Raw genomic sequence first — 25380 nt, forward strand, 5'->3', positions numbered from 1 at the left:
GAGTTTCTTAAAGGTGCGGGAATCAGAATTGGAAATGGCAAACACACTCATTTTTGGGAAGACATTTGGGTGGGCGAGGAAGCTCTCTGTGTTGCTTTCCCGCGTATCTTTCGTCTGGCACAAAATTAGTCCATCACAGTGGATGCCTGCTATGCGTTTCTTGGGCGAGTAGTGGTGTGGAATCTGGTGTGTAAAAGACACCTTTGTGTCCGAGAGATCGACGAATATGCATCGCTTCTTAATCGTATCCACAGCAGCAAAACGGACCAGTTCTCTGAAGATAGATTAGTTTGGTGTCTGGACAAATCAGGAATTTTCTCGTTAAAGTCTCTATACAGTCATATTACAAAGAATCCTCCATCTGTCGAAGAGGATTCGTCGTATTATGTTTGGAAATATCAAGTTCCCCCAAAGATAGCAACTTTTGGTTGGTTGGTTGGTAAAAAAAAGGTTCTGACAGTTGACAATCTGAGAAAAAGGGGCTTGTGCATTACAATTTACAAATACTTGCTTATGTTGTATGGCAAATGAAGAAATGGTGGACCATCTCTTTCTTCATAGTGTGTTCACATATCGGATCTGGACTGAAATTCTGTCCCGCTTTCAGATTCACTAGACCTTTCCAATTTCTGTTTGTGGTTTACTGCAGGCCTGGCATGGTATAAGGTGTGGAAAGCAAATGACAAAGTTTTGGAGAAAGTCTCGTTTGGCCGTCTGGTGGGCTGTGTGGGAAGAAAGAAATGGGAGGTGTTTTAATAACATTTCGAAGTTGTTAGAGGTTATTGTCAATAGGGTGATTCACCTTATAGTTGAGTGGGCCTTTGCTGTCGATAAGCTAAAGGGTTGTAATCTTCTCTTTTTAGGGGAGTAGCTAAGTGGCTATCTCAGCAGTTCAGCTCTCCCTCTGTTTTTTTTTTTTCGTGGGCTCATTACATTTTGTGGCAATCTGTCTCAGTGGGCTTCCTTACTGATCTCCCCCTAACATTTGCCTGACCAAATTAACTCTGCCAATTGATGTAAACTCCTTTTGAATTTTGGATGATGGCTGAAGCAATGACTTTCCAACAGGGAGTGTTAATATCTTTTCAATGTCTTCCTAAAAACTGCATTATTTTGTTCTTTCTAGATTGATCACATGGCAAGGATTCTGCCCTGAAAAGAACAATGCAACTTAGTTTCCATGGGCCTGATGGGATCGGTGGCATCATTCGGATCAGTTTGAAATGGTTAAACGAAAAATTTCTACTGGGGCTGGGGCTGAAAAGGTTTGGGATCAGCTGGGAGTGAAAAAGTTCTTAAAAATAATAAAATTCCAGGCCAATCATTAATGATGCCGCTAATTCTACCACATGGCCTACACTCGGGCCTTATGCAAACAGCTACCAGAATTAGTTCCATCATTCCTTTTTCTGGCACTCTCTATTGGTATTTGGGCCTACCCACTTTGACTCAACAACCACTTGACCAAATCAACTAGATTTATTGATGCAATAATGGCCCAAATAATAACTCTCCTTGGTGCCTTATTTCATTGTCATTCTCCTTATTCTAGAGCACTCTTATTATGCACTCTATCTAGATTGATAACAATGTCACTCCGATTCTAAGATCTTGCAGAATATGACTTTTAGATGTTATTCACACTCCCTCCACACCTCCATCAAAGTAGCTATGTACTTTGTCATAATCCTCACACCCAAAATACCTTGCAAAATTTCATCGACATGGCATGGGCAAATTAGTAGTGGACAAAAAGTGATCCACCATTTCTGCATTCCACATGCATTTTCTTTTTGAATGGTCACCCCACAATTAGTTGGGATAAGGCTTAGATGATGCTGACAATGATTGGTCATTCGACAAACACATAATGCAAGAATTAGTAATTTTCTTCTTCCTGCAGTGAAGTTGATTAGCTGTTAGAACTATATCCAAACCTGCTACCCAATAGAAAGCCTAGAAGGGTAAGAATTCGACCAAAGCCAAGCCATTGTGGCTTCCCTGTTTCCTCTTCCCCTTAGTAATGCACAGCAGCTTAACTGTGAACTCGCTGTCTGCTACCAAGGCCTATGACCTCCTGATCCTCTTGTCTCTTAGAAGGAAGATCCCTCTAGTCATTACAAGGTGCATTGCAAGGACGGGTATCCACTGTTTCAAATAGCGCCCGTAGCGTACACTACGTAGCGTAGCGTGTCTGTAGCGCTACGTAGCATCCTAAATAGAGTAAATCCCCTGTAGCGTATGCTACAGGGGTCGTAGCGTATGTCACAGCTACGTAGTGCGTAGCATACGTAGCGTAAGCTACAATGTATTTTTTTACTATTTTTTTTAAAAAAATTACTTTTTTCATATTTTCTTTGTATCTAATGTTAAGGAATGTGACACTTGTATTGTACTAATACTTTTGATCTATGTGATTTTTATTTCTTTTCTTAATTGTGACTTATGGTTTCAATTAGACATTATTAATTAAAGTGGTTTGCTTAGAAAATTGATGTGATAATTATTTGATTTGGCTTATATATGTGGATTGGCTTTTGATAAATGATAACTAACAAATCATTTGAACATGCTTATAATTGATAAAATGAATCATCTTTTAGGCATTTTTATATTTTTCTTTTCCTTTTTTTTCAATATTTATTATATTTGTCTTATTTTTAAATTAAAAAATAGAAGTATCGTTTAGCTTACGCTACACGCTACGTATTTACGCTACATGCTATAGAGGGCTGAGCGCTACGCATCAGGCTACCGCTATTTAAAACACTGCGGGTATCTTCTCATCCATAAAAAAATATTCCTTTTTCATCCCTTTCTTTAAACATTTTTTGAATGGAAACTTCAATTTTATTAATACCCAGGAAGAAAAAAGGGTTTGAGCAAAAATGGTGAGAGATCGTCCTCACTCCTAGAAAACAAAAGAAAAAACGAACAAACAAGGACAACCCTCTCTAAGGCAAGAAGAAATGGCTAGCTGGCAGCATGAATTAAAGAGTTCCAATATCTCATAACAGTGGAGAAGGATAACCCTCCAAACTCTGGACCTGGCAAAGCCCAATAGTTCTCCATGCACAGAATTATGAAGCATAAATTTTCAGCAGGTGCCTTTTTACCTAAAAAAATGCTTTGTTCTCTCCTCCTTTCTCCAATCTCCACACATGGCTGGCATGAACTTCAAAGTAGAATTGTGTTGTTCGGCGAAAGTCCCGTCATACCTACCTGTGAAAATATCCAGAATGACTCCATTGAGACAACCTTGAACCCCAAAAAGATAGTAGCAATATTTCCAAATAGTCCTTGCCATTGCACAATGAAGAGATGATTGCCCCCTTCTTAACTGTCCTTGCACATGATGCAACTGTTGGCAATAGCAAGGCCCCTCTTCTGAAGATTATTGACTGTTAAATCTTGTTGTTCACGGCTCTCCAAACAAAAGCCTGAACTCTAGGAGGACCTGAACCTTCCATGCCCTAGCTAAAGAGATCCCTCATGCTACCATCAGAAGTTGTGTGAAAAAAAGGATTTGGTGGAAAATTTGCCCTTCGCCGATCATTACAACTTTTTCTGTGTTCAGACGAAGGATAGAACTGGCCCTTGTGCAGGGGAGAAAGTAGTGCAGAATAGGACTCAAATTCTCCCTCATGAAGGTTTCGTCTAAGCATCACATTCCACATCATAACACCCCACAAAATCGTAGTCTTCTGCCCCTTTTCTTATTTGAATAATTAAGATTGACTACCTCATATATTAGAAGATTATATATATATATATATATATATATATATATATATATATATATCTTAGATTTTGCCTTGTTGATTTTTTTTTTTTCCCTCATTCTTATTTAATAAAGCTTTTCATTCACAAAGAAAATGTAGTCAATACCTCGAGACACTTATTAGTCATTAGTTTTCTCATGGCATCCTGTATTGCAGGTTCGACAAGGAGCTGAACAAAGATGTTGCTATAAAAGTTATTGATTTAGAAGAAGCGTGAGTATAGCTTGTTCAATCTCCTTTTTCAGTCTCTTAGAATATGCTTCCCGTGTCAAACTGCTTGGTTCTATTATATCTGTTAATAGGTATTCCTTAATTGATTTGCACTTATTGCCATTGGTTATGTAGCTTTGTAAAGAATAGAAGATGCTCATGTGTATACCAAGTATATACTATATAGTGATGATGCTTTCACAGTGGAAATGCCCATTTGCTTAAGCTTTTATGAAACAATTCTTTGTAAATTCTTGGAATGTCGAATCACTAGTTTTGACTTTTTGGAATTTAATGGGTGCTAAATGGAAAGACTAGGTGGGAGGTAGGCTCATTCTGAAAGAGGGCCAACATATTGAAGATGATGCATTTTGCACTTATATGGGCCATTTGGAAGGAGAGGAGCTATAGAGTCAAGGAGGCCTTCAATTCTAAGTTTATTTCTCATTGGGCTTTTGTGAAGGGTTTCATTGCTTGTTCGCAATCTACCGCTTGAAGGGTTAGAAGGCCATTGTTGGAAATAGAAGAATAAACCTAAGCCATTGTGGCTGCCTCCTCACAGCCATTTGAAGCTCAACTTAGACGGTTGTTTTATGGGGAAACTGGAGGCAGTTTCAAAACTCTGGAGTCTCTCTTTCATTATCAAGGAGATCTGGAGTATTCTTCTTTGAATGAATCTTTTTGTCATGTTCAGATTTATGAATCAGACAAGGTCACACGGAGGAAGGGAGAGTAGCATTTTATGAATTGGACATCCACTTCCAGTCCTGGATTTTATAAATGGAGAGTTGTACTCCCCATATAACTGAATTTGAGTAGCTTTTTATGAATCAGACACCCACTTTCATGTTCTGGACTTTGGAAATGGGGAGTTGTATCTCTCTCCCAATATTTCTAAACATGGGCAGCATTTTATGAATCTGATGCCTACTTGTTTCCTGGATTTTAGAAGTGGTGAGTCATATCTGCCTCCCCATATCCATGTCTGGATACTAAGGTGCAGGAACCTTCTATCCAAGTGCTGCTCCTGCTTCCTGGCTGTTTGTACTTCCTAACATTCTGAAAACAGGTGCCTCCCCACTCACCTGAATTCACTACCACTTCATGATTCAGTGCAACTATAGTCTGTGTCGCTCTCTGCATATGGGTATATCATAGGTTGCCTTCTGTTCAGTGCTCAATATGATTACTATTTAATCTTGAAATGGAAGTCAAAAGGTTTAGTTTCTCTTCCTAAACTAGATTACTAGAGAAATGTATATTTCGAGCTTGCACCTGAAATTCGTGAATTTTGCTGTGAGATATGTGTTTGGAATTGTTTTTTCAGAATCTTGGTTTTGCTAGTTCTTTACATATGGTAAACTTATCTCAAGTATTACTGTTGTATCTTTTTTTGTTTAGTTTAATTTTCTGGGCCACTTCTAATACATGCTTTGGTTTTGTTTTTTCAGAGAGGATGAAATTGAAGATATTCAAAAGGTATCAGATGCATAACCTGCTCATGGCAACAATGATTATATGGTTGTTTCATTCGGACTATTTTTTTTTTTTGACAGGAAATCTCGGTACTGTCCCAATGCCGATCTCCATATATTACAGATTACTATGGCTCCTATCTTCACGAAACGAAACTATGGATAGTAATGGAATACATGGCTGGTGGCTCTGTCGCTGACCTAGTAGGTTACCATGTCATTTGGTTTGCTTCTAACTCCACTAGTGATTTTTGCATATGGTTGAAGTTGTAAATGGTTTTTACTGCTGATCCTTTTGAATCTCTGTTTAGCAAATCTTTCTTCCACTGTTGTAAATAAAGTTGTAAATGATGCATGAGTGAATTGACAAAACTTTTTTCATGCATGCATTGAGTTTTGCAAGGCTAAAATACTAGAAAATTAACTGGCTGACCTACAAAATTCGTGAAAAGTCCGCATTTTGATGATTCACACTGCCACTCTGGAGCACCTTTATTAAGCTTTGCCTGTTGTTTTAGGCATTTCCTTGAGGTGCGATACTCTAAGTTTAGAAGATCTTACGTCTTACTGGTAAAACATGCGATTTCATGAAACTTCATGAAAGTGTGGGTGACTTTGGTTGTCTTGGAAGATGACTAAGGAAGGGTTTTCTAGATTGTTTCTTTGTATTGGTGATTCATATCCATTGCCTTGATGGCTCTTTGCATGCTCGTATCATCTTAAAAAAAAAAAAAAAAAATTCAAAACAACGAGAGAACTCATGCCTAAAGAAGAGCAATCCCCATGACTATTCATTCCCATACAGTTAGGAGTAAGTGAAGACCACTCTAACTCCATGGACTGAATCTTTCTTTTAAGTGGGACACCAAGGAACTGATCTCCCTTTTGAATATTCTCATATTTCGCTTTGCAAATTCCCCACAATATTGAATAGGGGAGCAATTCCCTCAACATTTTCCTCCTATGGCATGTGGGGATATGTGGAATCCAAGGGAAAAGAAAGGAAAAAAAATAAAAATAAAAAAATCGATGATTTCCATGGGCACTATCAAAACATGGATTCCATTTTAGAGTTGGGAACTAGAGATCTCATAGTCCTCTCACAAAGGTCACCAAGGTTCTTGTGCCAAAAATTCAAATTTTGGAAAAGTATAATTATTACTTTGTGCAATTTACCTTTTCCTTTGTCATCCAAACAACACATTGTCACATCAAAGAAGAAACATTTTTCTTTTCTATTGTTTGGCATGGATTCCATGGTTTCCAAACATGGCCTTAGGTGTTCAAGGACCTTTGTCCTACCCCACAAACAACGCCAGAAAGGACTTATTGAGAACCCGTGCAATGGCAATTAGGTAATGATGCCACACATTCCATGCGATGTCTCAATGCAGGGAGAGATGATTAAGAGACTCATCTACTTTCCTACACATGATGTACATGTTCGGATCGAGATGTTTCTCTTCTTTAGGTTGTCTTATGTGAGCATTTTTAGCCATAGCAATCCACGAATGCTTGCACTCTCCGAGGGATTGATGAGTTATACACCTTAGCCGACCGAGAAGGATGCACACCTCTCTCCGTCCTAGAACTGGAGAAATATTTCAAACAGAATTTGCTGCTCTTAGTCCAAGTTCACACCCTCCTGTCTTCCTCGGACGTTGATCTCGGAAGTTTAAAGCATTCCATAAGCCTACTAAAATATTCCATTTCCTTTTCCCTGAGATCCCTCTGAATTATAATTTTGTTACTCTGATAACTTCGTAACAATCCACAACCTTGGACCCTTTGTACACTTGCAAATTATACTTGGAGGGGAAGAGTCGCGAGGGAAGGATCAACAATCCACACATCATTCATAATAGCCATGTCTTGGAACTCCTTGATAGCGCATATAAGGTCTTCTCTATGATTTCTCAACAATATCGTACAGAGCCATGGAGAAATGGTCCAGCCACAGTGCCTTGTCTCTAGCCACACCTTTCAGAACCAAGTTGACGTCTTCCTCAAATTCTTGCTCCAACCATTCTCAGTCTGAGTTATCTGCAGAAACTTGCTTGAAAGAAAGCCCATCAATCTTCGGTCAGAGAACCTGTTCCTTAGGATACAAGCAAGAGAAGAAATTGACAATCATCTCTTTAATTAGAGACTGATCATCTTTAGAAATTCCATTTGTGTGAATCTTATGGATATAATTTTGTCGGTATCTACAATTAGCAATTTTATGAAACTGATATTGGAAATCCCTTCCTTTGACCAGACCACTCTTGAATTTTATTTCCACGCCACCTCCCTCTTGAGGATTGGAAGGTATTCAAATTTCAGGCCTTCTCTTTGCTCAGTTTCTGTCTCATCCAAGATGTACTTCTCCTCCTTCCTATCCCCAATCATCTTTAAATGATTTTGCCGAAACATTCCTTTATTCCAGGCTTTTAGCTTAGCTTTAACATATTGAAGCTTCTTCATCAACTTGAGACTAGCCCAACCTTCCACTGGACACTCATTCCGCTACCACCACCCATCCATCAACTCTGAGAATCCCTCCTGCTTCAACCACTGCTTTTGAAAATTAAAAGGGGAAGGACCTGCCGAGATGCCTAGCGATTCCAAACAAATCTGTGCATGATCAAACGCGAGCCCAGGAAGGATTGACTCAATAACCCGCATATAATGAGCTGAGCTAACCAATCCAGAGAAATTGGGACCTATACAAATGACACACGAATGTTCTGATACGGATTATTGCTCCAACTGTATATACTGCTGCCAAGAGGAAGGTTGATGAGGCTTTTTGAGAAGTGAAATCAATGAACCTTCCTATGGAAGATGTCTTTTTACCACTCAACTTCTAATACGCAAACTGAATAGTTTTGAAGGGGGCCCTATGCACCAATGGAGATTCCACCTTCCAAACATTGCCAATAGCTCTTACCTTTGACGTTCCTATCGGGCTGTAAAGAGCAGACAATGTTCAGTAGAAACAATCTTCCTCACTGCAGCACCTGAAAGAAATGGAGAACTCCCCTATGTCATCCGCAACAATTTTATCAGCGTTTCCCATGGAAGTTATCCCCTTCAATTTCCTCAAGCTGAAATAAAGGAGAAGCACTTGCTGGTTATGTCCCACAAATCCTCTACATTTCTATCGGCAACTGACTTTGATTCCTGCAGTATCACATGTGATCCTTGTTCTTCCAAGCAAGTCTTTGACAGCTCTTCTGCATTCATTATTGCCGAGAAATCTAATGTTCCACAAAATTTTCTTCATGAGAGACTATCTCATGCAGGATTGTCGAAACCTCTAATATTTGAAGAATTGATCTCATGTGGGAATTTCCTTTCACATGCTGCCCCTATGGCCCCATCGAAAACTGATTGACCATGATTTTCAGAGAGCAGAAGTGGGATGAACCACATGTGGGGAAATTCTTTAGTTTTTCTGCATGCATAAATAATTCCTGCTCATGGATGCATCCTCATGGAAACTTGTCAACCATAGAAAAGTGGATTTAATTGATTTTATTATACAATTCTTGACTGCTAACTTATATTACTCCCTTGTAGTTACAAACAGGTCCTCCACTAGATGAAATGTCTATAGCATGCATTTTACGTGACTTGCTACATGCGATTGAATACCTCCACAACGAAGGAAAGATTCATAGAGATATCAAAGGTCTGACTCTAGATCATTTGAATTTCCACTTTGCATTTCTTTTATTCATGTGTTTGCATGATAAAAAGGCAATGCTGTAGTTTACTACACAATCTCTACTCACCTTTTTGGGTGAACTTTGCCTTTCCTGCATCCAAATTATTTCATGAAATGACAAGTGCTCTGATAACATTTTTGGCAGCGGCAAACATTTTGCTGACAGAGACAGGAGATGTCAAGGTATGCTAATATTTTGCCTAGTGGGCTCGTAATATAACTGGTCTATGATATTGGTGATCATTAAGTGCATGAAATCACTCATTTCAGGCATACTCTTGGTTTTTTCCCAATTGTTTAATAGGTTGCAGATTTTGGCGTTGCTGGTCAATTGACACGGACAATTTCTAGAAGAAAGGTCATTTCTTGATCAATGCATTTATAGAAGGGTTAATATTTTATTTATTTATTTTTTAATTTTTATTTTTAAAATCAAATAGCCATTCAGTTTGAATGCCTTCAGCTGATGGCAATTCCTTTAGTCATTCTGCTACTTTGATATGTGCAATTCATTCCTTGTTTTCTGTGGCACTAGCTTTTCTAATCAACACTGATCTTGTGCATGCTTCCGTAAGCCTCATTGCTCCAAAAAAAAAAATAAAACAGGGAGAGAGAGAGCTGGATTAATGCTATCTTCTGAAATTTGTTTTATGCCCCATGGGTTTGATGCCCTTGCCATGGACTTGCTAACTTCTTAACTCTCTTGTTTGTGTGGCACTTGCGCAACGCCCCAAAACTACTCAAGTCAGCCTATTTCCCACTTGGTCCACTAACAACGAAAACCTAAGGACTTAGTAAGAATGCAAGAGAACACAAGAGAGTGAATGGTAAGCATATTGTACTACGAGAGAAGATCACAACTCTGAGGAGGTGAGTACTAATTACCAAATGAGGGCTACTCTCCTATATAGCGACGAGGAACTGAGTCTAGACTCTATACATCATCCAACAACCAAGAAACAATTTAGAAACATTTTAGGCTCTTTTACACTTCTCCTCTCTACAAAACTCACTAGAGAACTCTGGAACCTTCATTTATCTTTACATGCTCTACCATGTTCTAGCCATCTCTAGAATTCTATAAACAAGGCTACAAGACTCTAGATTTCCCTACGTTCTTAAACTATGTACAAGCCTCTTATATGTACAAGTGAGAAATAACTGTCATGAATGAACCTCCACATTTGAGGCACCATGGACCCCCCCCCCGGATGGCAACAAAACTTTTAGCTAAGGGCCTGCTTGGTTTACCAAATACCGTTGTATAGTAATGTATATCCTTATACTGTACCGTATATGTCCGATAACTATTGATTACGGTCTGATAGAGCTGTCTTTTAAAAATGTTTGGATACGTCATAACCGACCTATGAATATGAGTGGCGGTTGTAGACGTATGTTTGGATGTAGACCGTATACGTCATAACTGTGTTTGGATGTCGAACGGTATTTTTTACTCTCTCTCTTTTTTTCTCAGCGCATGTCCGTGTACAGAAACGACTTTATATCCATGTTTCAATATGGTCCGGATGTGAAGTAGATGAAGAGCTTGTTATGGCTACGGCCGAAGGGGTAGAAATGTAATTAAGAAGAGGGAGGAAGGTGTGAAGAAGGTAGTTGCCAGTTTATGATCAACGGCAAGGAGGTGGAGGGGCTAAACCAGAATGGAACTCTCTCATTCTCCGTAGAAAATGGTCTGTGAGATTAAAATCGAAAGCATCACTAGTTTAATAGGAAGAGCTTGATGGAGCATCTCTATTTCAATGTACATGAATGCACCAGACCCATTCAACGGTCAATTCTCTTGTCATAGAGATACAGTGGTAATTTGCATTAGATTTGAATGAGAGTCATCGATTTATATTGATGTGACTAGACTGTAAATGGGTGACTGAAGTTCATCGAGATTTGCATTCTAACCAAGTATTGTTAAAACGTAAAAATGACCCTTTTTACTATACAGTACCATGGTGTTTGGTAATCCAAACACGCCCTAAAGCTGTTGAAAGCCAAGATCGTGTTGTGGAAAAGGGAGGTGTTGGGAAGCTAGGAAAGTGAGCTAGGGGATCTTTTAGTGAAGATTCATACCCTGGATTTAAAGGTGGAAGAAATGGAGGTTTCGAAGGTTGAAATAAAAAAAACCTTTGGTTGAAGCTATCTCAAGACTACTCGAATTGTTTGGGGGAAGAAGAGATCAAATGGAGGCAAAATTGATGGCAACTTGGCTAGAACGGGACAAATTTAAAATTCTTCCAGAATATTGCTAGCGCACGGACTGAAAGTACTAAGGCTGAAAGCGTGGTGGTGGATGGCAGAGGAGTTGAAGAGAGAGTAGGTGTGCGACACGCATTGTTTCAAGTATCGATGATATTATCGAATAATATTGCCGATATTAATATTATCGGTATGCCAGCTTGGCGATACTGATAACACTACTACTATCAGAAATTTTAGTTATCAGGTATATCACCGATATATTGTAAAATATCGCCAATGTATCGCGATGTTTTTGACTTTATAAATTCTAGTTGTCGCTTGTATCAGCAATGTACCAACAATATTATTGATAATATTGCCAATGTATTGATATTGACAAAAATTTGTTTATTAAAAAATATTTCTATTTCAAATTCCTTTTTGTGGGTGCATGGTTTTATGATGAAATGCATGCATGTATTAGTGTATATGTATTCATGCATGGATGGATGGATGGATGGTTAAATCATGGGTGGATGTTTGTATGTATATATGCATGGATGGATGGTTGGATGGTTCGTTGGTTGGATGGATGTATGCATGTAGGTATGTATGTATGCAACACCCGGTCAAGGGTTCGAGTATCCATAGGTGGTGAAATTCCACTATAGCGTGAGTGTGTGCGTGTGTAAAAAAAAAGGAAAAACAAGGTGTGTATGTATGCATGAATGGATGGATGGATGGATGGATTATGCATTTGTGCATATATGTATGTGTAATTGTATGTATGTACAGTGTTTCAAATAGCGCCGGTAGTGTGCCTGTAGCGCTACGTAGCATCCTAAATAGGATAATTCCCCTATAGTGTCTATAGGGGTCATAGCGTATGCTACAACTATGTAGCGCATAGCGTAAGCTACAATGCATTTTTTTTACTATTTTATTCTTGTATATATATATTTTTCATGTTTTCTTTGTATCTAATGTTGAGGAATGTGGCACTTGTATTGTACTTGATACTTGTGAGATTTTTATTTCTTTTCATAATTGTGACTTGTGGTTTCAGTTCGACATTATTAAGTAAAGTGGTTTGCTTATAAAGTTGTTGATGTGATAATTATTTAATTTGGCTTATATATGTGGATTGGCTTTTGATAAATGATAACTAATTACTTGTTTGAACATGCTTATAATTGATAAAATGAATCATCTTTTAGGCATTATTTTTTAATAAAAAATTTCCCCCCTTTTCCACTATTTATTATATTTGTCCGAATTTTAAATTAAAAAATAGAAGTATTGTGTAGCTTATGCTACACGCTATAGAGGGCTGAGTGCTACGCATCACACTACTACTATTTAAAACACTATCTATGTATGCATGCATGCATGGAACGTTGGATGCATCATGCATGTATGTTTGTATGTGCATCATGGATGGATGGTTGGATGGATCGACAATTTTCCCCATGTTTACCCAATGTTTTCTTGAGTTAGCGATATGTGATTTTATGCCCCCATTAAAGGGAAACTTATTATGTATGCATCTTTTTGGCTATTATTTGATTCCTGAATATGCAAATATGTGTATTTTAGCATATGTTATAGTATCATTGAGAAATTTCACCATTTTCCCTATGTTTCCCCAATACTTCCTTAAGTTAGCATTACATGCTTTTAGGCCCCCATTAAAGGAAAACTTATTATATATGCCCTCTTTTTTTTTTTTTTTTTTTTTTTTTTTTTTGCAATTTTTGATACCTAAATATGCAAATATGTGTATTTTAGCACCTCCTGAGTTTTCATCAAGAAATTCCACCATTTTCCCCATGTTTCCCCAGTGTCTCCCTCAATGATAGATTTCCGGTAATAGTTGATAATATTGGCAATATCAATGCATGTTTCCATATCCCGAGCCAGAGATACGTGTAAGGATACCAATACTATAATGTTGGCAGTGTTCCAAGTATCAACGATATTAATAGTATCACCAGTTTAGTGATACCAAAACCACTGGAAGTATACAAATATCCAAATATCATCGATATTATAAAAATATCCACAATACTTAGCGATTATAGTGATTCTATGAAAAGAATCCCTTATAAAAGTTCCCTGGTATCGACTATATCATTGATAATATCCCCAATGTTAGTGATAATATTCCCGATACCAGAGAAACATTCGTAAATAGGTGAACATTGATTGAGAATTCATAAAAATTTCAAAAATATTTACTTTTTTTTTGAAATTTGTTTCTTAAGTGATTTCGATCACTCTTGGTTTTTATTGAATGAAAGTTTAGATTGTGGACAAATCTCATCGCAAAATGAAGATGGTCCAAAACTCGATGGCAGTGAAACATGTTTAGAAACTTCATTTTTTTTCAAAATTGAGCATGAATTGCAATGGAAATCCATATTTATGCATGATTCTTGTGCATTCACATGGATTTGTGGAGAAAAAATTAACATTTAAGTGAAAATGGAAAGAAAATAGGAAATCCTATATTTTTCATTTTAATATTGGAAAATGTGATCGTCATTGTTAATTAATGTGAAGTTTTATATATTAATGAGTGTTGACCAGTCTATTGATTGGATTGTAAACACACATATATATTCAAGAAGATTGGCTACAAATTTTACATATTTATTTTGTACTGATTTTTTCGATAACATATGGTCAGGCCCCTATAAAATGGAAACTTATTTTGTATAGTTGTTTTTTTATGTTTTTGCAATGTTTTGATTCATAAATGTGTAAATTTGTGTCTTTTAACATCTCTTGAAGTTTCACTAAAAAAACCCACATTTTTTCCATGTCTCCCCAATGTTCCCCTTACACAATGATATTTTCTTGATTCCCAATGATAATATCAGCAATACCGATACATGTTTCCATATCCTTTCATCGATGAATGTATTGATACCGAACTTTGAACATTGTATGGAAGCTAGGGGAGGGGGTGCGTAAGCTTGAGTTCGAGGGAAAGAGAAGCGTTGGGGGTGGGCCAAAGAGCTTGGTAAAAGGGTTCTCAACCTTTTTCATTGAGAACATCCTTTTAGCCATGGGGGTGTAAATATCAGTGGGACAGGTGTCCCTGTCATCGTGAAGAGAATGGGATGTGATGCAAATGCGTGTCTGAAAGCGACTGGTGGTGTTTCCCTTTTCATGAAAGGGATGACTGCTCCTTTGGCTGTTCGCAACATGAGGGAGTTAGCAACATGGGTGTCAGGGGCCAGGTCAGGGTGGGAATGATATGGCTATTAAAAGGACAGGTGTCGTCCCTCGCTTGATGGGATGGGAATCATGGGACTAGTGTGGGAGCATGTAGATTCTCGTGGAGACAGGTGGTATTGGTCTGGAGGGAAGGACCCCACATGAATCATCTCATGACTGGAAGGGGGACACATCAATGACTCGTGCAATGATTCCCTCCCTTGTGATCACTGCACACTCATGGGCACGTGTGACTTCTCTAAGTCATGGCATGTGGGGTTCGAAGCTTTAACATTCGTGAGGTTGCCCCAATAACTCCCTCTCTCATATGGATGTGGAGGCAAGGGAGACTTACAACAATCGCTCTCTTTAGATGGCGGAGGCTTGGGGCTTAGTTTTGTTGGGTGTCCGTGGAGGTAAGGAACCTCCTCCCATAGGGTATTGCGCTGCCGTTGAGAAGGTAAGGGGGCTGTTGATTTAGCTTGTTTAGCCTATGGAGGAGTTCTCAATGGAGTCTGCCGACCAGGTTGGTATGTTATTGGGAATGGTGTAAGTCGAAAGGACGGGGGAGTTGATGGCGTTCTCTCGAGTAGACGATATGGAAGGAGTTGCTATAGGGGGTTGTTGATCCGGCTTGTTTAGCCTATGGAGGAGTTCTCGGTGGAGTCGGTCGACCAAGGAGGTATGTTATTGGGCACGGAGAAAGTTGAAAGGATGGGGGAGTTGATGGCGTTCTCTCAGGTGGACGATCTGAAAGGAGCTGCTATGGAGATTGCCCCAATTCAAGTTTCCTCGTGTAAACATAATACCTGATACGATTATGTCTCCGACAGTCTATTTTAGGATTGTTCCACCAGTCCGTAAGGGGGGAGCCCGAGGAGGGCACACCTCCATGGCTAAAAGGATGGGTTGGATGAGGGAAGCTATGTGGCATGTAGGAAGGTTAGTGGGGTCACATTTGGAGACAGTGAGGATGACTTCATTGAACTGTCCAAGTTTGTAGAAGAGGGGCAAATAGAAAGGGTAGGAATCTAGCAACAAAGATCATCTAAAGAATTAAAAAAAGTAGCATAGAGTTAAAAGGTTTGGTTTATTCGGTTAATTACGAAGTAGGAGCTTACTTAAGGAGCGAGGATGAGGGGAGAAAGGCTAGAGAAGTTGTCTAATGAAGATTGTGAGTTGGAAAGTTAGAGGGTTGGGTTGCCCTTTGAAAAGAGCCTAAATTATGGATGCTTATAAAAGGTTGAAGGCCTAGTTGGTGGCTTTAAAAGAGACAATATTTGTTCAATGAACAGGTTGCTGATGCTGTGTGGGGAGGGAGATGCAAATATTGGGTTGTGCTCGGTGCGGTTGGTTCAATTGGCGGTGTGGCAGTAATTTGGGACCCCGGAGTGTAATTTGAGGACTATTGTTTGAGGCAATTCTCCATATCCATCCTTCTTAAAGAGGCGGCATCAGGGTTCCGTTGGGTCTTTTCTGCAGTCTACGATCCAAACGATTCAAGTGTGATAAGCCATGGGAGGAGTTGGATGCACTGCCTAGGAGATGGGGGGTTGCCTAGGTGTGTCGGAGGCGACTTCAACTTTATTAGGTTTACCTATGAAAAATCTACAAGAGGTTAACTTGTAGTACGAAGGACTTTCAAGTTGGGTTCAAATGAATAGGCTTGTTGATTTGCTGCTGGGGGATGTCAAGTTTACTTGGTCCAATGGTCAAGCATCCAATATCAGATCAAAGTTGGATAGATTTCTTGTGTCCTTGAATTGGATTGATAGGTTTTTGTGGTAAGGCAGTGCGATCTTTTAAAGCCGATTTTAGACCATTGCTCAATCATGGTGGAGGTGGAGGATGATTGGGGCCCAACACCATTCCGGTTCGAGTTAGCTTGTTTATAGGTGCGTGGCTTTGCTAATCTGGTTAGGTAGTGGTGGTCCTTTGTGGATGGTTGTCTGGCTTTGTTTTGTTTAAGAGCTGAAGATGCTAAAAGGCAAGTTAAACTGATGGAAAAAGGAGGTTCCATGCAGTCATGAAGAAGAGATGGGAGCTATTCTCAAGGAAATTCAAGCACTGGACGTTAAGGAAGAAGGGTTGACCCTTTCATATGAGGAAAGAGCCTGAAGAGATGATCTAGTGTTAGAATACGAAAATTAGCTGGAGGAAGAAATTAGTGGAAGCAACGTTGAAGAGCCACATGGCTTGAGGAGGGGGATAAAAATACCAACTTCTTTCACAGGCTAGCAAGTGTTAGGGCGAGAACAAATAAGATCCAAAGCATAGCGGTGGATGGGGTCAATATTGGAGGAGAAATTGGAAGTATGTAATGCTATTGCCCATTTCTATAAGGATCTCCTTACTGGGAAAAATTGGAAGAGGTCGACGTTGGTCAATCTTCCCTACCTATTTAGTTTGGTTGAAGAGACATATTTCCCCTAAGAAGCCGGTGATAGAGGAGGAACTTAAAGAGGTGGTGGATGCATTTAGAAGAGACAAAGTGCTAGGGTTGGATGGTTTTCCTTTAGCATTCTTCCAAATTTTCTAGTCTTTGGTAGAGGAGGATGTGGGCTTAATAGCGGAGTTCTTCGTGAGCAATAGATTTATGGGGGAACTGGTAGCGCCCTTAATTGCTTTAGATCACAAGAAAGAGGGTGTTGAAAGTTTGCGGGACTTTAGACCTTACGGGACTTTAGACCCATTAGCTTTATGGGTGCTCCCTAAAAGATTCTTGTGAAGATTTTGGCCGCTAGGTTTCAAGTGGTTCTTGTGTTGATTATTCCCAAAGCTCAGGGTGCTTTCGTTGAAGGTAGACAGATTAAGGATAGCGGTCTTATAGCCCATGAATGCGTTGATTACAACACAAGGTAAAGGTTAAAGGGTGGTTTGCAAACTTGATATCGAGAAGGCGTACGATCATATTGAGTGGGGTTTTTTTGGACTATATGCTGGGCTGTTTTGGTTGCGGGGAAAATGGAGGTCTTGGATCCCTGAGTGTTTTAAGTCGACCGGATCCTTAGTTTTGATTAATGGATCGCCTAAAGGTTTCTTTAAGTCTTTGCAGGGCCTTAGGCAAGGGCATCCTTTACCGCCTTTTCTTTTTGTGGTGATAGTGGATACTCTTTGCAAAATGTTGGATATATGAATGGAGGTAGGTTTGATTAGTGGGTTTAAGTTGGACAAGGGTGGCTTTCAGATATCCCATCTGCAGTATGCAGGCAACACACTTCTTTCTGTGATGCGGAAGCTACCAAAGTGGATGAGTTGAGTAAGATCACTCGGTGCTTTGTGTTAGTGTCGGGTCTTAACGTCAATATTTTTAAAAGTGAGATGTTGGGGATTGACACCTCGAAGGAAGAGGTGAAGGAGCTGGCAATGGTTTTTGGTTGTAAGGCGGGGTCTTTCCCATCTGCTTGCCTGAGTCTCCTATTGTGTATAGGCAAGCCTGTGATTTGTGAAGCACCTCTCAGAAATGGTGATTGAGAAGGTAGAAAGAAAACTTATCCCTTAGAAATGGTGATTGAGAAGGTAGAAAGAAAACTTTCTTCTTGGAAGTAACATCATTTATCTTAGGGGTTAGGTTGACTTTGATTAGATCGACGTTATCAAATGTTCCGGTGTATTTTCTCTCCCTCTTCAAATGCCCTAGTGGTGTTGTTTAGAAGTTAGAGAGAATTTGTGCAATTTCCTTTGGCAAGGGTAGAAGAGAAAAGCAAATGGCCCTTAATGAAGTGGGAGGAGGTTTGTAAACCATATGGGGAAGAAGGCGCCGACATTAGAAAGATGGGAGTGATGAATGATGCACTTTTAGGCAAGTGGCTTAGGAGGCTTGGCTTGGGGTTTTAGAAGAAGGTCATTTCTAAGAAGTATGGGTTGGAAAAGGGTGGGGGTTATTGGATGAAACATTCCTTTACATGGATACGTCGGTGCGGAAGGCTATTTCTAGGTTGGGTGATAGATTTAAAGAGGGAATTGGATCCTCCTTGGGAGACGGGGAGAGAATTAGGTCTTGGGATGATGTGTGGGTGGGAAGCAAGACTTTTCATGAGGACTACCCAAGGTTGTCTAGGTTGTCCCCGAAGGTGGATATCATTGTCGCTTGTTGCTTCTCGCCTTAGAGGGGTGAATATGTGTGTTTCCCCCCTTGCCGGAGGTACCTGTTGGATGAAGAGGTGATTTAGTTAATCAATTTGCTCAAGGTGCTTCAAGGTGTTTCTCCTTCCTTGTCGACCAAAGGATTCAATCGTGTGGGCTATGGATAAGTCGGGGCAATTTTCTGTCCATTCCTTTTATGGCTTGCTAAGTAGTAATTCTTCAAATAAAGCAAGAGCGCACACTTCCTTCTTATGGTCATATGGGGCCCCTCAGGTTGCGGTGCTAGCTTGGTTGGCAGGGTGGAATAAGGTGCTTACTGTTTGCATCATGTGTATGAGGGAGGAAGAGATGGTGGATCATCTTTTTATCCATTGTCCCTTTGTTAGAGCTTTTTGGGGGTAGTTTCTTGACATCTTTGCGATTGCTTGGCTAATGCCGAAGTCGATGGATGGCCTTATGCTTGTGTGACATGAGGGATAGCTAGGAAAGAGAGAAAGGAAAGTTCGAAGGTTGGCTTTTCTGGCCGGCTTATGGGCTTTATGGTGCGAGAGGAAAGGTTGCTATTTCCACAACCTTAATAAGAGTGCAGAGGGGGTGTTTAGTAGGGGCCAAGATGGATGTAATCAAGTGGGCTTTTGTTTATTGGATGATCAACCTCTTTCTCTTGACTCTTGGGTTGTGTTGTAAGTTCCTTGGTCGTTTTGGCCATTTTCTTTAATAAAATTGTGACGTCTCAAAATAAAAATAAAAAACCAAACCCCCCCCCCCCCCCCCCCCCCCATCCAAAAAAAAAGGTAACGACATTTGATTGATAACCTCGCCAATGCAAAGGAAGGCGCCAAGAATTACCAACCTAAAAGGGCAAAAACTTTACAAACATCCACATATTTTAAATCGGATGCCTAACCCACTACATCTACCTTGATTCTCCTCACAACCTTGCTAACTGAAACCTAGAGGTTGTGGAAGCAATGGTTGTTCCTTTCCCCCCAAATGGCCTAAAGCGATGCCATTAAAACTAAATGCCACACAGGCTACGCCTTCTTTTCCTACTCCCACCCCATGCCAAGCCCAAAGAAAGTCTTTTATGGATTTCAATATAACCCACGCGACATTGAACGAGCCAAAGGAAGATCACCCACACCTCCTGAGCAAACACATAATGAATGAAGAGGTGGTTAATTGATTTGGCATCTTCCAAGCGCATAGAGCATATGTTGGCGAGCGACACCGATCATTTTTGGAGATCATCGATGGTGAGCACCTTTTCTTCCCATAAGCCAAACAGATGCCGCAACCTTTGGATGAGCAACGTAGGACTGAGAGAACGATGTAGTGGCCTTTTGCACTTGAGAGATCGGTTTCTGGGTCATCTTATAGAAAGATTTCATCGAGAACCGGCCTAAGCAATCATTTTTCCACATGACAATCCTTCTCACCCAGATTAGATAATAAGGTTGCAACTGACTCAAAGGCTTACGGTCATCCGTTTCTTTCTCCGAAAGGTCCCTCTGGCATAGACGGGACCAAATCATGGCACCTCCCAACTTAGATGCATAGTGAGCTACTGTAGTGTCTCTAGCCGGAGATAGATTGGCTAATCTTGAAAAAGGAACATGAAGTGGTGTATCCCCACACCACCTATCCTTCCAAAACTAGATCTGATTCCTGTCACTCGAAGAGAAGGCCCCGTTGTTCAATTTCATCGTTACCCAGGACACGGCCCTTTAAAGAGCCAACATTCGATAGCGCAAGGAGTTGCTTGTCCACCATCCCCTTTTTGGACTGTGTATTTCTTGGTGATCTTCTCTCTCCAAAGCTTCCCTTCTTCTGAAACAAATCTCTACGACCACTTCCCAAGAAGGGCAAATTCTTACCATCCAAATCTCTAAGCCCCATACCCCTTTCAGCCATTGGTTTTGTGTACCTCTTCCTAATTGATAAGATGGAATTTGTGTTTTCCTTTGCATATCTCCAAAGGTAGTCCTGTCGAAGTATCTCCAACTTATCCAAAACCGACTCGGGCACTGAAAAAGAGACATGAAATAAATGGGAAGATTTGAAAGGGCAACCTTGATAAGTGTAATTACTTAAAGATAAATGATGACTTTTACATCTTGATAACTTCCTCTCCGTCCTCTCTAAAACCTTGTCCCAGAGCTGCTTGGCCGACTTCTCGATGCAAAGAGGGTGGCCATGGTACATTGACGGGAAGGAATTGACCTCGCAACAAAAAACGATTGCAAGCCTGTCCACCTCCTCCTTCATCGTCTGAATTCCTGACATCTCACTTTTGTGAAGATTCACTTTAACACTTGAGACTGCTTCAGAGCATTTTATAATATTTTTGAGTGTTTTGGACTTTCGCGTCATTTGCTTCGTAAAATAGAATGGTATCGTTAGTGAATTGAAGATGAGATATATAGATAGTCAAGTTTGCTAGCTCAAAGCCACGGGTTAGACCCACCTCCCGACCTTTTTCTAGCATTTTATGAGGAGCCTCTGCCGCTATAGGAGCAAGAACGGGGAAAGAGGATCGCCCTGCCTTAGACCCCCTGAAGCCTTAGAAAAGCCTTTAGGAGACTTGTTAACAGGGATTGAGAAAGATGCCGATTAAACGTATTCCCTCATCCACTCCCTCCGTTTCTTCCCGAAGCCTAATATGTCCAGCACGTAGTTGAAGAAGTCCCATTCAACACGATCATAAGAATTTTCCATATCAAGCATACAAATAACCCCCTTTTGACCTTTTCGATACCGAGAATGGATGCATTCACGAGCCATGAGTGCACTATTTAGAATTTGCCTGCCCGCTACAAATGCACCTTAGTTTTTGGAGATGACCTTTGCTAGGACCACCATGAATCTAGAAGCGAGAATTTTATCTAAGATCTTGCAAGGACTACCAAGAAGACTAATAGGTCTAAAATCTTTCAAATTATCTCCTCCAATTTTTGGGATGATGGCTATAAAAGGGGTTTTATTGTGGAATTCTTCGAAGGGGGTCGTCTAGCTTCAAAATTGGAATATTCTTTTATAGCTATTATCCCTAATAAGGAAGGTGTAGAGGGTTTGCAGGACTTTAGGCCAATAAGTCTAATAGGGAGCTCCTATAAGATTCTAAAGAAGATCTTGGCTACCAAATTCAGGGGGTTTATGTCTAATATTATTTCTAAAGCGCAAAATGCCTTTATCAAAGGAAGATAGATTGTGGATTGTGCGTTGGTGGTGCATGAGTACATTGATGGTCACCATAGGGAAGGGAAGAAATAGGTTGTTTGTAAGTTGGACATCGAAAAGGCTTATGATCAGTTGGACTGAGATTTCTTGGATTATATGTTGGAAAGGGTGGAGCTCAGTTTGCTCCCCATAGACGCGAGTTCGATTCCCCTCCCCATGTTTTACTCGATGCACGTGGTTTGCAGATGATTGCGTGCATCCACAAGGAATAGTCTTACCTTAATAAGGGGCAGAGACACCTTATTGTTATAAAAAAAGGGTGGGGTGCGGGGTTCGATGGAGAAATTGGATTACAAACTATGTCAAATCAGCAAAATTCTCAATTTTAGCAAATGGTTCTCCAAAAGGTTTGTTCAATGCTTCTAGGGGTCTTAGACAGGGGGATCCGCTTACTCCTTTTCTTTTCATTGTGGTGGCAAAAACTTTTAACAAGATGTCGGATAAGGCTCAAGAGGTTGGTCTCTTCCATGGTTCGAGGTGGTTAAGGGAGGGCCTATGATCTCGCATTTGCAAGTTGCCAATGATACACACACACATATTGATGTGGAGGAAGATAGTGGATAAGTTAAGAAAAAATATTAAATGTTATGAGGTGGTGTCAGGATTGAGAGTTAACATCTTGAAAAGCGAATTGTTGGGAATTCAAACATCCAAGGAGTTGGGTTGCTTGGCTGGGGTTTTTGGGTGTGAATAGGTTCCTTCCCTTCAACTTACCTTAACCTTCCCATTTGTATTGGAAAGTTGCTAAAGCTCATTTGGAACAAGGTAATAGAGAAAGTCAAAAGAAGTTGTCAACCTGGAAGAGCCACTACTTGTCTCTGGGTGTAAGATTAACCTCGATTAAAGTAGCTATGTCAAACGCGCCAATTTACTTCATGTCTTTATTTAAGTGTCCGATAGTAGCAATGGAGTGCCCAGACAAGTTGAGAGATTTCTTGTGGTAAGGAACAATAGAAAATAAAAAGTTTCATCTATTAAAATGGGAGGTGTGCAAGCCGATCTGGGAGGGGGTTAGGGGTTAGGATAATGGAGGAAATCAATAGAGCATTGTTGGGAAAATGGTTGCATAGGTTCCACGGGGTGGGGGTTTGGGGGATCAAAGGCTCATCTCTTTATAGGGGCTTTTGGGATTTGGAAGGCGGTTGAAGGGGTGGGGACACAAATTCATGGAGGACGTGAGATTTGCAATGGGCTATGGGGAGAAGGTCTGCTTTTGTGATGACATTTGGATGGGAGAGAGTTCTCTTTGTGCTAAGTTCCCTAAGCTGGCAGGTCTTGCAACGGTGGCCAGAAGCTTCTCCAAAATCAGGAAGGAAACTATGTGGTCTCCCTCTTGCAGAAGAGGAGATGGTCAAGTTCTTAAGGTTATGATGGTCAAGGTCTTAAGGTTATCGGAAAGGCTTCATGGTTTTTGCCCCTTAGGGAGAATATTTCTTTGGTGTCAAGTCTCAGGCATAGTCTCTATTTGGCCTTGTGTTCCTCACTCAAGAGGGTTCAGTCTTGGGCAAGGTTCCTTTGGCGTTTGTTTGGAGTTACGAAGTGCCCCCAAAGGTTGCGACATTCACTTGGTTATTAAATAGGAATTGCACATGCACTCTTGACAATCTCCAAAAGAGGGCAATGTACATTACCAATGTGCTCCATGTGCCTTAGCGATGCGGAGTCGGTAAACCACTTGTTTATTCATTGCCTACTTGCAAGATCCATTTGGATGTACTTCTTGGTGGTTTTGAAGGTGTCGTGGGTAATGCCTTGAAGGCTTGTTGCTAGCTTTGCATGGCGGTGATATTAGGAGAGGTAAAGATTGGAAGAAGCTTTGGAGGCTTTCCTTAGTCACCGACATTTGGTCCATATGGGGGAGAGTGAAATGATCGTTGTTTCATGGATAAGAGTGGGACATTTGTGAAGATTATTGGGTAAGCTAAGGCAAATGTCAAAGATCGGGCTGATAATTCTAATATCTTTGTAGAGAGTTGTGTTTTTTTTTTTTTACATTTAAATTTTAAATAGTCATTGGGGCTTTGCTTGTAAACTAGGTTGTGCGCTTTTGACGCTTTTAGCGCCTTTCTTATAGTTCCCTGTGTGTTTTTGGAGCCTTCGAATAAATTATCTTTATCTTTTACAAAAAAGAAAAAAAGAAAAAAGTAGCTCAAAGTTTGACATACAAACAACCCCTTTGAAAGAATTCCAAAATGAAGTTCACCAAGTCTCTTTTGACTACTTCACAAAACTCTTGAAAATAAAGCAATTGGAAAGTTATCAAGGCCCGGGGCTTTACCTCTTCCCAAGGAATTGATTGCGTGCTTAATTTCTTCCACCAACACCGGAGATTCAAGACCTGATGCATCCAGATAGGAGATATAGGGGAATATTTTTAGTTGTCCAATCTATGGCGCTTCCATCCTTCAGCAGAGAGCAAGTTGTTGTAGAACTGAATAGTAGAGTTACACTCTTGATCTTTCTCCTACACCCTTTGGTTGTCTACTATTAAGTTTGCAATCCTATTGTTTCTAGCCCTTGTACTTGCGATGTTATGGAAGAACCGAGAGTGTCATATTGCCCTCGATCACCGCCTCCATTTAATTTCTTCTTCATTGAGGTGATTAGAATACTTTACCAACCAGTTAACCCTGGAGAATTTCTCCTCCTTCAATAGCGAACCACCCTCTTTGTTGACTTCCAAGGCTTGAATATTATTTAGACTATGTTAGTCTTAGCTTCCTGATGCATTTCAAAAATAAAAATAAAAATGAAAGAAAGAAAAAAATCTTAGCTTCTTGATTATGAAGCTGCTCCTGCTTCCAATAGGTCATTATACTTTTCAAAAATTTCAGCTTTTGGCTTAGAATAAATCCAACAAACCCCCGAACCTGACAAGACTTCCACCACTGCTTAATCACATCCTTGAATCCTTCTATTCCAACCACATAATCTCAAATGTAAAAGGTTTCGGCCTTTCGGGCCTAGTTATCGTCCTCCACATCTAGGAGAATAGGATTTTGATATGAAGTTGGCCTAGAGAGACAAGATTGATGCACCATAGTAAACTTATCCATCCACTTGGGAGATAGGAAAAATATGTTAAGGCTCGACTTGATAACATTCTCTAGCCCATTGGATGATGCGGGACTGATGGTCTAACTTAAGATGAAGCAATAAAATCAAATAACGGATTAATTAGAGAAATCAAAGCACAAAATAAAGCTAATCTATCACAAATTTGAAGAATTCAAGTATTAAATATGCTCAAGTTCGAACCAAACATTAATCCCGCAACGAGATATTGTAAGACATTATGGAAGATAGAACTTCCATCTAGCATAGGGATTAATCTTGATTCAAAGGGAATCATTTATCCTAGTTAGGGTTTTGGTAGGTTAGGGTTAAATTTGGGGGCTAGGGATTAGGTTTAGGTGGTTTTAGAGATGATGGGGATGGGTTTTGGGGAAAACAAGAA

General features: G+C 40.1%; 1 protein-coding gene across 11 annotated transcripts in view; it reads left to right on the forward strand.

The window, feature by feature from the left end:
* The window catches only part of LOC131240952 (uncharacterized), a 56197-nt gene that overhangs the window by 3978 nt on the left and 26839 nt on the right, over positions 1–25380 (forward strand). For 10 of the 11 annotated variants that reach the window (XR_009168916.1, XR_009168915.1, XM_058239585.1 and 7 more), the window contains exons 2-7: positions 3939–3995; positions 5444–5471; positions 5549–5671; positions 9032–9143; positions 9325–9362; positions 9484–9537. Coding sequence is in view for 9 of the 11 variants with exons in the window: in XM_058239585.1 (XP_058095568.1) it covers positions 3939–3995; positions 5444–5471; positions 5549–5671; positions 9032–9143; positions 9325–9362; positions 9484–9537 (412 nt within the window). In the remaining 2 variants the exon portion in view is untranslated. Of the gene's footprint in view, positions 1–3938; positions 3996–5443; positions 5472–5548; positions 5692–9031; positions 9144–9324; positions 9363–9483; positions 9538–25380 lie in introns of those variants that run through there. The other variant, XM_058239569.1, reaches the window with a different exon arrangement.

This window comes from Magnolia sinica, chromosome 1 (assembly GCF_029962835.1).
Source record: "Magnolia sinica isolate HGM2019 chromosome 1, MsV1, whole genome shotgun sequence".
Classification (NCBI taxonomy): domain Eukaryota; kingdom Viridiplantae; phylum Streptophyta; class Magnoliopsida; order Magnoliales; family Magnoliaceae; genus Magnolia; species Magnolia sinica.